General features: G+C 38.0%; 1 protein-coding gene across 5 annotated transcripts in view; it reads right to left on the bottom strand.

The window, feature by feature from the left end:
• myripa (myosin VIIA and Rab interacting protein a) overlaps nucleotides 1–13,650 on the bottom strand; it is a 29,539-nt gene that overhangs the window by 4,906 nt on the left and 10,983 nt on the right. For 4 of the 5 annotated variants that reach the window (XM_047821496.1, XM_027168986.2, XM_027168985.2 and 1 more), the window contains exons 3-10: nucleotides 8,186–8,407; nucleotides 6,957–7,093; nucleotides 2,463–2,537; nucleotides 2,277–2,374; nucleotides 1,472–1,552; nucleotides 1,191–1,268; nucleotides 833–986; nucleotides 2–588 (exon numbers count right to left, since the gene is read on the bottom strand). In XM_047821496.1, the coding sequence (XP_047677452.1) occupies nucleotides 2–588; nucleotides 833–986; nucleotides 1,191–1,268; nucleotides 1,472–1,552; nucleotides 2,277–2,374; nucleotides 2,463–2,537; nucleotides 6,957–7,093; nucleotides 8,186–8,407 (1,432 nt within the window). The remainder of the gene's footprint in view (nucleotide 1; nucleotides 589–832; nucleotides 987–1,190; nucleotides 1,269–1,471; nucleotides 1,553–2,276; nucleotides 2,375–2,462; nucleotides 2,538–6,956; nucleotides 7,094–8,185; nucleotides 8,408–13,650) is intronic. The other variant, XM_027168987.2, reaches the window with a different exon arrangement.

The raw sequence follows: 13,650 nt of genomic DNA, 5'->3' as shown, positions 1-13,650 counted from the left end.
CAGGTTCAGATAAAGACAGCCTTTCCCCACTGCATACTCTCAAGCTGTTCCCCTCTGTAGCCTCACGCTTATGTCTTCTCCTCCGCCGTGTCCTCTTGACCCTGTTGTCCTCTAGGCCATCCTCGCTACTTTCTCCACCATAAGGGTTTGTGGTCACACCCATGGCACTATGGCATTGGCAAGGCATGTACCTGTCCTCTAGAGACACCTTCCTCTTCAGGAGGGGAAGTGATGGGCTATAGATTTGGGGCACAGGGTTGTTCTGGTCACTGTCACTCTGGGGTTGGTCTGAAGTATATTTTGTGGATATTTTGATAGCTGGATTGGGGCCGGTGGCATGACGGTCATTTAACAGGTAGCTGGTGCACAGTTTGCGATGAATCTTCCCCCGGGCAGCACCCCATGCTCCGTCAGAGTCTGACTCAGTGTCAGAGACCATTCCATCATAGGCTGAAATCATACCAGATTCTTTCTCCAGCGCACTGAACATCAGGTTCTCTCGTTTGGTCGGTAGGCTCAGTGTAGGCAGCTGAGTACTCTGCAGGGCAAACCAATTTCCATCTGGACTTTGTAGCATTGAGGATGCACCTTTAGTCACACAGACGAACAAACAACAAATGTATTATAGCCATGCAGAATTGCATTATAGTAATAATGACAAAGCCTATTAGGAATAGGAAAGCAACATAATCAGATTATTTGTTTAGAAATATTACAGGGCCTTCATGAAGAATAAATAGTATTTGTAAAACTGCAGGTTTATTTCTGTTTTTATATTCTTATTGCTCTGCAGGTACACAGATATCTAGATCCCAGTTTTAGAAAGACTTACAGGAGTTTTCCATCCAGTCCATATTCTGATTCCAGCTTGCAACAGCCGGGACTTCATCCTTTTTTAGCCCTTGTTTGCAGTGCATGGAACTTTGCTCAGTTTTATTATGTTGGGCCAGAATTTCATCAGTGAGAAGTGAGGAGGCTGATTGGGACTGATTGAGAAGAAAGGACAACAGAGGCTGTTTAGGAAAAATGACACATGCAGCAAAACTACAATAATTTATTTATTTAATTTTTTTAAGTACTTTCCTCCTTTTTTAAGTACTTTCCTCTTTTTTTTAAGTACTTTCCTCCTTACCCTCCTCCATAATTTATTTTGTCTTTAAAACAACAGTGGCAGAGAAAGGAGAACTCACATTACTGTTCTGATCAGGTGGGGTCTCCAAATTACATTCTGTATGCATCTCAGATAGATCTCGACTCTTGCAGATAATCTAAAGTAAATGACAATGTTTTCTTCTTTACCCCCAAATAAAAAATGTGCTTTTAATGATTTGTCAGAATATACAAAGAAGAAAAAAAATAAATAAACCATGTGGAACAGGCAAAGCTTGTCTTGGATAACACAAACAGGTAATAATGCACAGTTGTTACTGAACTACTATTTTCCTTGTAGTTGGTCAATCCTGTTACTCACTGTCTGCAGAATCATGGTGGTGAGCTCTTCTATCAGCTCTCCTCTGTTGTCTCGTAGGTAACAAGCCTCCTTCAGTTTCTCCTTCAGAAATAAAAACAATAGACGTCAGTACTGTCATGTGTTCTGTTAACGTCATACAGTAGAATCAGACTACTCCTAAAATTTGCAGTATTTCAAAAGCTGCAGTTGGCTACAGATTTGATATTATGGCAAATCTACATTTTCATCATAGACAGAACACATGATAAGGGAATGTAGAAACTCAGTGGGAAAGGTGTTGGACTGCTGATTAGAAGGTTGTGAGTACAAATCCCAGGACCACCAGGCTGCCACTGCTGCACCCTTGAGGAAGTCCCTTAACCCCCAATTTCTCAGTTGTATAAATGAGATAAATGTAAGTTGCTCTGGATAAAGGTGTCTGCTAAATGCCGTAAATGATATGTGCTTTATTGAAATCCGTGTGAAAATTTGATCAGTTCAAGAAACTATTGCTTGATATGTCTTCCTCTTTCATGCCCAACACTCACGCTACCAGAACTAAAGCAGGACGTCCTTCATGGATCAATCTGAATTCTCTGTTTAACTGTTAACATGTTATTACGCAGTCATTCTTTTGCGGTCCAGCTTTGTAAGAAACAATGCTTTTATTACCTTTTCAAATGAATAAAATGTAAACACTGTGTGGGATAAATCAGCTTTCCATCCTAAATGTATCGAAAAAGAATGAGCATCTCCTACATATAAAATTAAAAGGAATAAGCTTACCTTAATGTATATATGCAACATTAAGATTACAAATAAGTACCTGATTGCCTGGTTGTTTCTCTGCCTTGGTAATAGCCTCATCTATGGCCTCTTTAGCCACACGCAATGCCACACTGATGCTCTCTGCCATACTCCGCTCTGCAATGACACAGTACACAGAACACTAATCCCATTGCGTTAGAACATTTTGTAGACTAGATAATGCTGGACCTCTTTTGTCACTTACCTTCAGTATGTTTGTAGAATGTAGAGTCACTCTCATAAACACTGTCATCAGTGCTTTCAGCATATGTACTTCCTTCTGTTAAAAATAAAACCATCACACTAGGGGTAACACACTAGGTAGCACTATTAAAATGAATCTGCTAGAAGATGGCTCAGAAATATATTCCGAATGAACATGAAGAAGGAACAAACACATCTACTGGAAAATCAGCAATATCCCTGTATCAGTTTTGTCCTATAGGTTACTTTATTTTACTAGGAACCCGCTATAATATTACAAGGGAAAGATAAGGTCAGAAGTAGTGATATTGCTGCCCTCATAATTGCACTGTGGCACCATCAATCATCCCAGCTGTCAAACTGGATTTTTATATTAGATGACCACAGGCAGAGCAACAATACAGCTCTACACTAGCTATGAGTCACAAGCACACCACATTTAATCGAGTTAATAAACTTTTAATCGAGTTAATAAACTTTCATATACAGCACCGGTGCATATTTCTAAATTATTCCTCTGCTACTCTTCTACATGATGAATGTGAGTCACGTGCAGTGTGGATTCAGATACACTGAATTATAAAGTCTGCTGTGCACAATAAATTAAACATATGGATTCCTGGAAAGATTTATTGTTTAGTATTAGACTTTAAACTAATGAGAAATGTGATTGACTTAATTTACTAAATATCTGTTTATTTATTTTAGCCATGTACAGTACCCCACAGAAGTGAGTACACCCCTCACATTTTTGTAAATATTTTATCATATCTTTTCATGTGACACACTGAAGAAATGACACTGTGCTACAGTCTAAAATAGTGAGTGTACGGCTTGTATAACAGTGTAAATCTGCTGTCCCCTCAAAATAACTCCACACACAGCCATTAATGTCTAAACCGCTGGCCACAAAAGTGAGTACACCCCTAAGTGAAAATTGGGGCCAATTAGCCATTTTCTCTCCCCAGTGTCATGTGACTCGTTAGTGTTACAAGGTCTAAGGTGTGAATGGGGAGCAGGTGTGTTAAATTTGGTGTTATCACTCTCACTCGCCCATACTGGTCACTGGGAGTTCAACATAGCACCTTGTGGCAAAGAACTCTCCGAAGAGCTGAAAAAAAAGAATAGTTGCTCTACATAAAGATGGCATAGGCTATAAGAAGATTGCCAAGACCCTTAAACTGAGCTGCTGCATGGTGGCCAAGACCATACGGCGGTTTAACAGGATGGGTTCCACTCAGAACAGGCCTTACCATGGTCGACCAAAGTTGAGTGCACGTGATCAGTGTCATATCCAGAGGTTGTGTTTGGGATATAGACGTATGAATGCTGCCAGCCAGTATTGCTGCAGAGGTTGAAGGGGTGGGGGGTCGGGCCTGTCAGTGCTCAGACCATACGCTGCACACTGCATAAAACTGGTCTGCATGTCTGTCGTCCCAGAAGGAAGTCTCATCTAAAGATGATGGTCAAGAAAGCCTGCAAACAGTTTGCTGAAGACAAGCGGACTATTACTGGAACCATGTCCTGTGGTGTGATGAGATCAAGATTAACTTATTTGTTTCAGATGGTGTCAAGCCTGTGTGGCAGCAACCAGGTACAAAGACAAGTGTGTCTTGCCCACAGTCAAGCATGGTGTTGGGAGTGTAATGGTCTGGTGAACTCCATGTCCAAGAGGGTTAAGGCAGTGCTGGAAAATAATAGTGGCCACACAAAATATTGACACTTTGGGGCCAGTTTGGACATTTTCACTTAGGAGTGTACTCACTTTTGTGGCCAGCGGTTTAGGCATTAATGGCTGTGTGTGGGGTTATTTTGAGGGGACGGCAAATTTACACTGTTATACAAGCTGAACATTCACTACTTTACACTGTAGCACAGTGCCATTTCTTCTGTGTGGCACATGAAAAGATATAACAAAATATTTGCAAAAATGTGAGAGGTGTACTCACTTCTGTGAGGTACTGTATTTATCATGATTGAACGCTAATGCCTGCCTACTTGTTTCGATCCCCACTAGAAGACACATTTAAGCAATAGTGATATGTCATCTTTTGAACACATAATTTACACAACACTCATTACTGAAAGCACACTTCACATGCATGCAACACACTAAATGATTTTACTGTACTCTCATAAGATAATTAAGGTAGAGAGAGAAGTTTGTTTGTAGATAGATGAGAACAGTCATACGTTTCGCCAACCAATTCCACCATGCCTCTGAATTACAGTTACAATAGTCTAACTGTAGTTTAAATAAAATTCATTTTGTCTAGACACATGTAGACAAAAGTTGTTCTCATAGCACTACTTGCACCTAATTTGCCATCAAAGTGAATATATATTGTCTTTCTGTAAAATGTTACCACCAGTTTTACCTAACGACTAGTGATCTGGGCACTGAGTGTCTGATACATGGTTTAATAGTAATACTATTAAACTTTTAGTAATGATTTGACAGGTGGATCTCTAATGGATCCCACATATTGGCAACACCATATATGGTTCCAAAGGTCTTGGAGCCCAAAGTCCTGAAGTTCAAACAGCCTTTAATGTAGCCACCCACTTATCTGAAAGGTCTGCCCTTTTCAATCCTGCATGATCCTACAGAAATAAGCCCACACAAGCATTAGGCTAATATAGCAAAAGTAAACCTTCTCTGAAACTTCACTGAGCTGGATTTTGTTGCCTTTATTGTATTTAGAGAGTACAGAAGTTCTCTTTTAGGAAAGACCTTTCCAGATACATACATTTCTACACCAACATACGGTCTTTGTAAATGTTCCTTATTCCATTGCAAGGCTACATATATTTCGACAGAAGTACACCCACATACTCACATGAAAAAACAGTGAGGGGCAGTGTGAGTCACCTTACTGAGCGTGTGCACATGAATGTTGAGACCTTCCAACAATTTGCATACCCTGCTGGCAGCCTCTAATCTAGCTGTGACAGCCACCCACAAGGTGGGACTGGTGACATATCAGACATATCCAAAATACAGTTCCACCATCTAAATCAGAGCCTAAACACACTGCCAGTCTGGCATGAGAAATTCTTTTCCTCTTAGACAGGACATGATTGAAAGGGTCTTTCCAAATGGGTCAGAACAGTATTTCCTTCAAAACCTCCTGTTCTGTATAGATGCTAGACACTTTAAACTCTAAAACAGGGATATCCACTACAGGGGTTTCTTTTCAAACAGGCAAAATTCAAAGTAATAATTAATTTCATCTGTCCAAATTTCCTGACAATAACATGTTTTGCTTGGAAATGACAATAACATATGGCTTGGAAATGACTTCTACCTGAAAGCTACTTTGTACACTTGTGATTACTATCTTGTGATTACTATCTGGCTGCTATGATCACACAGAATGAATACAGTCAGCATTCATTTTCCATAAATAGATTAGGTTGTGTAATGAGTAATAAAGTACATTAATATACTTGAGGTATATATATATATATATATATATATATATATATATATATATATATATATATATATATATATATATTTTTTTTTTTTTTTTTCTTTTTCTGTCTGCCTGATGCTTTATAGTATTGATCCAGGAAGAAAAGAACTGACAAATCTATACAAAACACTCCACTGTGACCTTTCCCCTAGACACAAGGTTAATTCTCTGAAAGCTCTTAAAATTAATCCAGAAAAGATGGTGTACAACAACAGAAAGGATGCAAACACACATGTTGCCTCGCATAAGAATTCACCTTCATTTAAATTTGCCCATAAATAAAACTGAAAATAGACATATATAAATATACATCAATATACATTTTAAGGTGAAATGTCCCAAAGCTTGTTAGAAGACACCTAATCAACAGCATCATGAGTAAGGATTAAAAAGAGGCCGGAATAATGTTTTGGAATAATGTTTTGAAGGTTTGATTATTTAATTATGTAAAAGTATCTCAACATTAGCTGGTTTTCAAGTTACATTTTTCGACATTTTTATAGTGTCTCATTTTGACCAAAAAATATTTTTCTTCTGGCTAATTTTACTCATGAGTGGCTTCCATCTAGCCAGAAAGGCTGAACGATGAAGTATTTCTGAGATGGTTGTACTTCCACCAGGTTTTTCCATCACTGAAGCTTGTTCACCTCCCTCACCAAGCTTTTCTAGGCCAGTTATTTTGCCAGACAAGGCAGCTCTAGTAACGGACTTTATACGGTTGTTCTATTTCACAATGACATGATAGAGCCTACTGTGCTCCTGGGAACATTCACTATTTTACACATGGATTTATCCACTTGCCCAACTCTATGTTTTTTCTAACACCACAGATATCTAACATCTCAAACAAACCCGTAACTGATGTAGTCATTTAGCTCAAAAGTTGTGAATAATACACTGGAATAATACTTAATAATTTTTTTACAAAAAAAAAAAAAGGGGGAAGTCAATAAGACAATACAAGACGTCTTTACAGGATAAAATTTTGAATAAACATAAAATGAAAAACCGAGCACCTGTAAATTCAGCCTGGCTCCCCTGGTCTCCAATGTGCCTCCTGTAGAGCATCTTCAGCACTTTGGCACTGCCAAACCTCTTAAACCGTCTCCTCACATTACTGTAGAACCACTCTAGAGACTGTGTCTTCAGAAGTCTGCAAGCACACACACACACACACACACACACACACACACACACACACACACACACACACACACACACACACACGCATTCATATAATTACTTGACTGTATGAAGCAATGCTTAAAGGAGGACTCCATTCCAAACAGTTTATTAGTATGAACCATTGTCTCTAAAACAATTCAACAAATTGGGTCAGTAGGACACCCAGAGGTCTGTTATCCCAGTTATATCAAGAAAGAGTAACAGCTTTGTGTTGCCATCTTGTATTATTCCGTGCAATTATAGATTTTATTTAATTGCATTGTGTGCTGACGAGTGTTTGGCATCTGATTAAATTGTCTAATGAACACGGAAAAATATCTGAGGAAAGGTGAGATATGAAATGTGATTAGAATAATAACTGTTTTTTTTCCCTTTTCCACAAATAAGCTATTAAATTACAAACAATAATCCATAAGCATTTATTTGATTGCATATTATATTGATATTTTTTTTTCTCATTGCTTAATGAGACTGATAATAAGCATGGTCCTAGATAAAGTTTAATTACTAATCCCTGATGCATATATCATCAGAGAAATCACTGTTAGTGTACACAGTTAACTCCATAAGGAAAGAAATGGTAAAAAGTCTGACACTGAACAACATTCTGTAATACACATATACAAATACAAAAAAAAATTAAGCTTATTTGGTCATTTTCTGTATATAGGGCTTGAGTCATGCTGTAGTATTGAAAAAAAAAAGAACAATTAATAAACATAATTCAGCCACGGTATAGAATGGACACTTGTACAACCACAATGCACAGCTGTACAGTGCATTTTTGATAATGTTAGAGGAATAGTGGCATTTGAAAAGGTCTATCTGCAAAATGGATAGAGGAATGATTCTAATTTAAATAGGGTGTGCAAAAATGTACATTAGGTTTACTGCATTCTTGCTATTGTAAAACATATGCAAATGTATGGAACATAATCACAGAATCTCTATCAAGAGCAGCTTGACTAGGCTTAAGGAAGCTGAGATCTCAATCATGGCTCAAGCATCAATAGCACTCTTGATACCTTGATCGGTCTGTAAGTGTAATAAAAGCACCTACCTGCTCTTCTCACAAGCGAAACACAGCCAGCTTTTGTCAGTTTCAGAATACGAGCAGCACCGCTTGCAGACGTTGTAGCGACAGTCCAAGCAGCGGCGGCGTGGCTTCAGAAAAAAGGTGAATGATGAGCAACATCGGATGCAGCACCGCTCATTAAAGCCACACTGGCGTGACAGCAGAACACAACGACTCTCCTCCTGATCTAGCTCCTGTTTCAACTCACTGTAAGGGAGAAAGGGGAAGAATGGGTGTGTGTGTACATGCGTGCTTGTGTGTGTGTGTGTGTGTGTGTGTGTGTGTGTGTGTGTGTGTGTGTGTGTGTGTGTGTGTGTGTGTGTGTGTGTGTGTGTGTAAAAATAATAAACGCAGTGTTATACAGAAAGATACACATGGAGATTTTGAATTGGATGACTGATCTGGCACACTAGCAAATGTATTAGTGTAGTCAGTTATCTACCAAACAGAACAGTATGCTGTTCTAAATTGTCTTCTAAACTCACACACAGATTGTTGTTTATGCACCGTGAGGTTGGCACACACAAGAAAATATGCCCTGTACCAGCAGGTGCAGGGCCACGGGAAACACTGCTCCAACATTCTGGCCAAAGAACTCACACCAGGTGAGAAGAATGAAATGAAAGAACTAAAGCTTATATTACTTAGCAGATTTCCTCTAGTTTTTAAACCATAGCATGTCTATGACCAAACAAAGAAGCAACAGAACATGGCTAAAGAAATTCCAGGAAAACTATACAGTAGAATAGCGTTGACAAAATCTAAAGATGTTGAATATTCAAACTTTTTTGTTTTTTTAAACACTACAGCCAATGTATAGCTAAGCTGCACTGAATACAGTCCTCTGATACAGACACAATTAGATGACTTTCCTGATAAAAGGAAAGAGTGTGGTCTGAAAACCAATTATGCCCTGGAATGGGGTCAAGCAATGGCTGACTCGACATACGCTATTTTGGATATACTCTGCCCAGAGCAGGAACTGATTTCACTCCAATTCCTCCTCTTAAAATGTTACTGTCTACCAGTTTGTTACTGTCTGCCACCATCATAACTCCATTCAGAAAGGTTCAGTTCCATCCATCCATCCATCCATCCGTCTCATTGCAGGGCACAACTGCCACCACGCCCCCAGGGTTTTATGTACAGTACATGTGTAAAAAGATAAGGAAGTAGTGTGCCAATCTTCCTCCACTTCAAATAGTACTTTGGGATCACAGAGTTTCAGACAGTAGCAAAGAGTGTATTTAAGGTTTTAAAGGAGTCTACCATGATTTCAATCAGCATAAATTACTTTTCAAAATTTTCAATTGAGCAGATGAGTAGATTTTGTCTTGAGCATAACAATATTAGCAGATTCATAACTGATTGGGACAAACATTATTGCCTTTACTATGGTCTCATCCATTTGACCCCCTTACACATACAAGATCTACCATAGAAAGGATAGGGAGGGATTATAGATCTCTTACATTCACAAATATATCCTAAGAAGGCCAGCGAGGTGGCATGTAATTTATACTTTCACAAAGAGACTATTCCCCAAAAGGGGAATAGATCAGATTGTCCTTAACATACTCTGACCAACCAGTTCAGCATGTCCAGGTCATTAACAAGCTGCCACTGTTGCTCCAGGGGTGCTTTATCACGGCTTAATATGTGTTCTGTAATGTATATGTCTGTGCTTTAATGTATGTGAGACAAATAGGACCTGCTTCTCTTTTCAGTTTGAACCACACAAACTGTAGCCAGTTTTTAAGGTGGTTCTTAGCAAGCGGTGTGAGGTAAGTGAAAGCACATGATCATGACAATAAGTGTGGGATTAAGCTGAGAGTTGGGGCCACAGAAAGCTTGGGAAATTTACACAGAGGAGATGCCCTGTAGGTGCACGGCATAAGCTCCAAAATGTATTCTCAATGGCACCGTCACAATAAGCTGAGGACCACAGTGTCTATTGTATTTGACCATGTGTTAAAAATCCAAGGGATGTTATGAGGAGTTTTCAGATGAGACGTGATCAGATTCTTTTCTTACAACAATGTAAGAGGCTTGCATGTACTTATATCCATCTCATTTACAGCCTTTGATTACAGGGACACATAAGCAAATAGGTAATCCTATAAATTTCTCTATGCCATGCTCTAATGCTTCACTACTAATTCTTTATTTGTTATAACATTTATATAATTAGTGATTATTCCCTTCTTATTTGCATTATCTATTCTATTCAAATGACTTGGTTCTGACTTTGGCTTTTTTTTTCTTACCTTTTTTTATGTTTTATTATGCATGTACATTTTTTTGGCTCATTAACATATGTTATTGTTTTAGTATTATACTACATATTATGAACCTAGACTGTCAATTGAAAGCATCCACAGTAGACTACTGGAAGCATGCCTGATGCACCAAGCTTCTCCATCTGTGCAGCAAAATATCTCACACACACACACACACACACACACACACACACACACACACACACACACACACACACACACACACACACACACACATACACACACAAAAACACACACACAAGCCAGAGAGTAACCCAGCACAGGGATAACATTTTCATTATTTATAGGACATGACAGAATTACCAGATTTTTGATCGTTTCATACCTGCTTGGTACAAACACTTGCTCACCAGAAAAATTCACACTCATTTAGTCTTATCTACAGCTTGCATTTTACTCATAGCAGTTAGTTATTCTGTCATGCCATGCAACAGAGCAGAGCAAGGGAACCCAACAGAGATGACATGAAAACTAAAAGGGAAAAAAAACAGGAGTGGCCTCTATATGCATATATACATAAAAATAGAGTTGAGGTAAATAAGTATTCTGACCATTTTTTGTTCTTTAATCCAGGCCATTTACAGACCTAATGTCTTTTGACTTTGTACTTGTAACAGAAATATTTATTTATATTCATAAACAAAGAAAGGTTATACAAAAATTAAGAAATAAATTAAAAGCTTTGCAACAATGTACTAATGTTGGTACTTCGTGATGTCAGGATACTTTTTCCTTTGTTGAGTAATTTTTAGAGCAACCTTGTTTACATTTACAGAGTCATACGTTTTGTTCGTATTTGTAAATGCAAATTTAAAAAGAATTCTCTGTGTAAAGGTGACACTATTATTTGCAATGGAAGTGCACTCTCCTCCAAAACTATTGGAATGGCACGTGTTCAATTCTTTGGTTTTTGCTATACACTGAAAACCTTTGCGCTTGAAAACAATCTGGAATATGCTGAAAAAGAAATAAAGCACTGGTGTACTAATAACCAGACACCAAATAGGTTGGCCAAGGAAACTGCAAGTGATGACAGAAACATTGTAGGAGCTGTGATAAAAAAAAAACATCAACAACAACCTCCACAGGGCAGGAGTAAAAATATTACAATCCTCTGTTTAAAGATGAGCACAGTAAGAATCAGATGGCCAGATTGGAATTAACAAAGAAATACAAATATGAGCCTTACATGGCTGCTTCCAGAACATTCTCACTAATCTTTACTGATGATGTAACCCATGCCTGTAGCAGCATAATGAATTCAGAGGTCTACAGAAACATTCTGTCTGCAAAATTTACAGAGAAATGAATCCAACCTAATTGGGAGTCTTATCAAACATGCAGCAAATCAATGATGCAAAACACACTGCCAACTCAACAAAACACTTCATCAGTGGGAAAAAGTAGAAGGTTTTAGATCAAGTCAAGCTCAAGAGTTTAACCCAGTCAAGTAGCATTTCACCTTCTTATTAAGGGAGAAATTCCACAAAACAAACCACAACTGCAAGAAGCTGCAGTACAAACACAAAACAAGAACGATTTTAATCTCTTTTAATGTCAAACCTAAATGTCTTCATGTCTAAATAATTCCAATACTTCTGAATGAGATCCCAAATGAACACCCATACTAGATCGTGTGTGGAATAAGATAAATATAAGATGTAATATAAGGCATTTCAAAGGCAACAGCACAGGAAACCTACACAAACACGGAGAGAATATTTAAAAATGCACACAGAGAGTAACCCAAGCTTAAAGAGTGAGTCCTGGAGTTGTGAGGTGGCAATGTTAACCACTGCAGTACTGTATACAACATTATGATTGATATTTTAAATATTTTCAAGTGAAAAAGCAATGCCAGGATACAACACAATATTTGGAAATAAACTGTGTGGCTAAATAATTATCACTGACCGATTATTCTATGGTTCATATCCACTGAAAGCGAAAGGATTTACGGGAAGTCATGATGTTAAAGATTACATTAATTTTTCAAGTTAACAGGTCAAGCATTGAAAAACTCTTGGTCATCTTCCAGTGAGCTAATGACTGTGCTCCTTTGTGCAGGATGTTTTGGAAAAAGTTGCCAACCAAAGGGCTGAGGTCCAATTTATTTAGATTTTTTTTTTTATTTAATAGCTCACTAATCTCCTACCCAGTGTGTTCATTATGTTTAATTCTGTTTTACAGAATTTCTTAACTGTTGTAGGCGCCACATTCTGCAGCAACCTGCTATATAGTACTAAGGAAGCAACAAACAATTAATCAATCAATACTGGCCTCATTACGAAGCCAGTCAGATCATGAATAAATGTCGACATCAATGTGCAGCAGTTCCTAGTGGAATACATTAATCAAAGCATTTAGAAGTGGCCCAGCTCCACTGTGATTAAATTGCAGCCTTCTACATCCTTCTTTCAGAAAAATCAATACAGACTTCCATTTTAAATCGTTATTCAGCCATTCCAATCAGTTTATAAATTATGTCAACCTCATTAACCACTCAGTAACCAAACATGTACAGAAACGCTGACATTATGAAAGAAAACGTTTGTTTCTTTTGCCTAAATACTGAACTAATCTTATCCTGGGCAGAAAAACAGATTAGTGTTGACATGACATCTGATTATTGTGCAAAGTGAAACATTGGTGCCAGACTCATGGGGGATTTCCAATCATTAGGTGTAATCAGGGGTAAAATAAACAAAAATGAAAAAGATAGACAAAAATTACTTGAAAAAGTACTGAAAATGTTACTAATTAAAATGCAGAAAATGTCTAAATCTTTGTCAACTAAACATCTACACTAAATGGGCAAATGTTTGTGGATATTTTACCATCACACGTAGATATACTGTATGCTTTTTGAAATGTGGCTGTAGGAATTTGGCTGTGAGAATTTGTATTCATTGCCACAAGAACAGTGAGTGAGATTAGTGAGGTCAGTCAGTGGCATAAGATGAGGAGGTCTGAGGTGCAGTCAGTGTTCCGGTTCATCCTAAAGGTGTTCAGAGGAGAGCGATGGCATGCGTGCCTCCTGGGTTCCAGCAAAGTTAAAGTTTAATTCTACAATGGTTTAAAGTGTGTACTTAAAAACAAGTGGCAATAGTTTGGGGAAGAACCATATATGAATGTGATGGTCAGGTGTAC

The sequence above is a fragment of the Tachysurus fulvidraco genome, chromosome 1 (assembly GCF_022655615.1).
Source record: "Tachysurus fulvidraco isolate hzauxx_2018 chromosome 1, HZAU_PFXX_2.0, whole genome shotgun sequence".
Lineage (NCBI taxonomy): Eukaryota > Metazoa > Chordata > Actinopteri > Siluriformes > Bagridae > Tachysurus > Tachysurus fulvidraco.
Note: the sequence above shows the minus strand (reverse complement) of the source record. Positions and strands in the feature narration are given on the sequence as shown.